The sequence below is a fragment of the Solanum verrucosum genome, unplaced genomic scaffold (genome assembly GCF_900185275.1).
Source record: "Solanum verrucosum unplaced genomic scaffold, falcon-dt-bn FXZP01000137.1, whole genome shotgun sequence".
In the NCBI taxonomy this organism is placed as follows: Eukaryota; Viridiplantae; Streptophyta; class Magnoliopsida; order Solanales; family Solanaceae; genus Solanum; species Solanum verrucosum.
The window spans coordinates 812,475-816,003 of record NW_026020405.1 but is presented as its reverse complement, the minus strand read 5'-3'; the positions used below and the strand labels follow the sequence as shown (position 1 = coordinate 816,003).

At 37.4% G+C, this 3,529-nt stretch overlaps 1 protein-coding gene across 1 annotated transcript; it reads right to left on the bottom strand.

Annotated features, from left to right (window-relative positions):
* Nucleotides 1-218: 218 nt before the first annotated feature.
* Nucleotides 219-2,449, bottom strand: LOC125840403 (uncharacterized). Its single transcript, XM_049519382.1, has 4 exons — nucleotides 1,964-2,449; nucleotides 1,505-1,855; nucleotides 1,087-1,417; nucleotides 219-948 (listed from the first exon to the last, which is right to left on the bottom strand). The coding sequence occupies exons 1-4, from the start codon at nucleotides 2,261-2,263 to the stop codon at nucleotides 698-700; spliced, it is 1,233 nt and encodes a 410-aa protein (XP_049375339.1). The 5' UTR covers nucleotides 2,264-2,449; the 3' UTR covers nucleotides 219-697.
* Between the last annotated feature and the right edge of the window lie 1,080 nt (nucleotides 2,450-3,529).

The window sequence follows — 3,529 nt, the reverse complement described above, 5'->3', positions numbered from 1 at the left end:
ATTAAAAGAAGTTTTACATCGATAGCGACAAGAAATAGGAAAAGAAAGGGAACTTAGTGGAGAACCATTATAGTCAAAATGACAGAGTGCCAATGCATGTGCCGCAACGTTGAAATTAGATCAAAATCCCTTTTTAGGCATGTTACAACCCTTCTTTATAAACTTTGACCATCACCACAACTAAATTAAAAGAACAAACAAAAAAAATTCAAAATTTAAACACCAATTTAATTCTTGCAATAAATAATGGTATATAATTATTGATTAATTAATTATACCTGACCATAATATGTTATGGACAGATACAACATTACACTTGATAATAAAATATTATGAGATGAAAAAGAGCTGCAACTCTTCCAACCAAAACATGAGTTCAACCCTTTTAAAACTTGAAATATAAAAACTATATCTTATTTTTTTTCATACTAATATTAAACCCTAAGAAAAATCTCCATTACTTTTTCTTGAATCTTGAACCTTCTTTCTTCTCCATTAATCTTATTCTTCTTCTTCCCTAATATACTAACACCCAAAAAAAAAAAACCCCATTTGTTTACCTTTTGCTAAAACAACTTCATCTTCTTCTATCTAAAACCCTATATTTCTGCAAATCATCACTACCCAAAAAACCAACAAACAAACAAACAAATGCCTTTTTCCTGCTTCAATGAAAAAAACTAGTATTATATCTCAGTCAGTAAGTCCATTCCTGAGGGAGTTGAAATTCTTGAGGCATTGCCGGCGATGGCTGTGGTCTCTGGTTTTTTCTCTGTTGAGCTGCAGCCGACATGTAGTTACGGTATTCTGGAGCTGGGGTGAACACGATGTTCTCATTGTGACTTCTGGTTTGAACTTGAGGTTGGGGTCTAGAAGCCGCCGCATCCATGGCTTCTAGATTCAAATTCAGAGCCTGGACCACTCTGTCTGGCAAGATAACTGGACAACCTGAATTAACACATCAAATAAATCAGAAATGGTATTAGAATAACAGAGCAAATGAACCCCAAAGCATAAATAGCTACAAAATTTAGTCAAATTAACAAAAAAGTTTTAAAAAATGATATCTGGGATGAAGAAAGGTACCTGGTTTCTTTCGGGTTTCAGTTTGTGTACCAACTCTTCTAGGCAAAAAGACGCCAGTTCCAGCACATTCCCGTTTAGGGCCAGGATTTCCAAGGAAAACAGCACGCATGCCAGAGCTAGAGTTGGGTTGTTGCTGTTGAGATTGTTGCAGAGTAGGCCAAGCAGAGTTTGGCAAATTCAAAGTCCCTTGTACTCCATTTCTAGCTCTGTTTTCAGTCATTTGCTGGTGACTTTGGTTCAATGGAAACTGCCTAAATCCACCTTTTCCATTACCCAACACGCCTTGCCCCTGCACTTGCTTAATCATCTGCTGTTGCTTCAAACGCTGAAACTGCATTTCCACAACAAAAATCAACAAACGCCCAAAATAAAATATATTCTGAGAAGAAAATAAGAAAACAGGGGATGCAAAACTTACTTGAGCTACTTGCAACTGCTGATAAGAGAGTTGTGGCTGATTTGTGTTGAATGGACCAAGACTCTGTTTGGGGTTTTTGGGGCCAACAGGTACTGGACTTGTCTTCCTTGGAGGAGCAGACCATATTCCACCTTTGTTATGGTACAGTCCGGCTGACTCTTCCATCATTCTAATCCTCGCCACTTCTCCAGCAGCCGCATAAAGCAGATCCAACGACACATCCGGCCTGTTCATCGGCGTCGGAGAAGAAGCCTGAGATGGACAAGTTGGACTTCCACGGCTCGACCCCTGCTTACAAGCTCCGAGAACACCAAACAACGTCGATTGTGGCGAACCAGACAAACTCAAACCCTGTAGAAAAACAAAAACCCAGAAAAAATTAAGCAAAATCCAAACAAATCAAACCCCAAACACAAACACAAACACAAACACAAACTTGAAAACAGCATCAAACAGTACCTTGCCATTTTCATAGCCTAAACCAGCCTCCTGCAGAGTAGAATGAGCCATTTTCCTAGTTAACCCAGTGATATAATCATCCTCATCACTCTCGTTCTCCGTTGAACCAACTACAGACTCAACCGGCGAACTCAGATCCGAGTTCGACCCAAACTGGCTCAACCCATACCCAAACTCCCCTCCAAACAACTTACTCCCATCACTCCCCCGAGAAATCATCTTAAAATCCATCAAAAGATCATCATCAGTAAGAAACTGTGAAGGTAACCAAAACTCACAATCATCCAAATCTTTCTCCATCTTCAAATCCACCACGCCACAACACAAACTAAATATAAATGAAGAGAAAAGAAAAAGGTTACTGGTTCTTGAAGGTATAATAATTAAAGGTCCCCTTTAATAAGGTCCAAAGTAGAAGTATAAGAGAAAAATGGAAGAAGAAAGGTTGAAAACAGTGATACAGAGAGAATGATAAGAGATGCTAGTAGGAGAGAGAGAAATGGAGGCAGCGACTCTTTTATAACCAAAATTTCGAACCCTAGGTACTGGGGAGCAGTTTTTTCATCCACTCGCCTTTCTGTTCGTGTTCGTCACGCGCAGAGTTGTAGCCAGGTAAGAGGAGTGGACCGAAAGTGGGCTCCGTCGACTAGTGGAGTGGGTCCGTATATATGACAGTAGTTGCACGGCATGCATGTGAGCCGGTGCTGGCCCCACCTAGTAAAAAATACATTCTGCGCCTATTTTTACTCGTTCAATATACTTCATTAGTAATGCAGGTATTAGTAACGTAAGAACACGTATATAAAGATCCTTATAGTTTATATATGTATTAGTTATGCTAATTTTTAAATTACAAACCAAACAACGTATTAATTATATAGGGATAAGGGTATGAAAAATATCTCAACTTTGGTCGAATTTGCTGTTGCGATACTAAACTTTCACGGAGACCTATTACCTCCCTAGAATATTTAGTACCGTATTTTTTACCCCCTGAACTTTTTAATAGTATATTTTAAAGGTATATATGTGTCCACGTGGACACATTACTATTTATAATTTTGCATTATTTTTTATGTCCACGTGGACATATATATATGTTTAAAATATGGTATTAAATAGTCTAGGGAGGTAATAGGTCCTCATGAAAGTTTAGTATCGCAATAGCAAATTCGACCAAAGTTAGGGTATTTTTCAGACCCTTATCCCTAATTATATATATGAATAGTTTACATCCTAACGAATTACCACACGATATTAGTTTTACATGATTTAATACATGTATAACTTACTCTAAAACCAGTTATCCAATGGCATAATCACATATAGTCTCCTAATTATATGATGTATATATTACACACATATATATATTAAATCTTGAACATTTTTAACGAAATTTTGAGGTGTCAAGTTAATATTGAACATGCAAAAATGGATCGGAAAGAAGGAGTAGTGGTTATTAGAAATATAATTAAATTAGAGTTAATTAATTATGATTAGTAGAGAAAAACCGTAATGAGAACGTGTTGGCGCCTTTTGTGATTGGTTAATGTGGGTGGTGGATGA

Bases quoted from the DNA above. Each gene is read 5' to 3' on its own strand.
- LOC125840403 (XM_049519382.1), bottom strand. From the start codon at position 2,263: ATGGAGAAAGATTTGGATGATTGTGAGTTTTGGTTACCTTCACAGTTT. The intron at 1,418-1,504 runs GTAAGTTTTGCA...GTGGAAATGCAG, and splicing joins AGCAGTTGCAAGTAGCTCAA to TTTCAGCGTTTGAAGCAACA. The intron at 949-1,086 runs GTACCTTTCTTC...GTGTTAATTCAG, and splicing joins TGAAACCCGAAAGAAACCAG to GTTGTCCAGTTATCTTGCCA.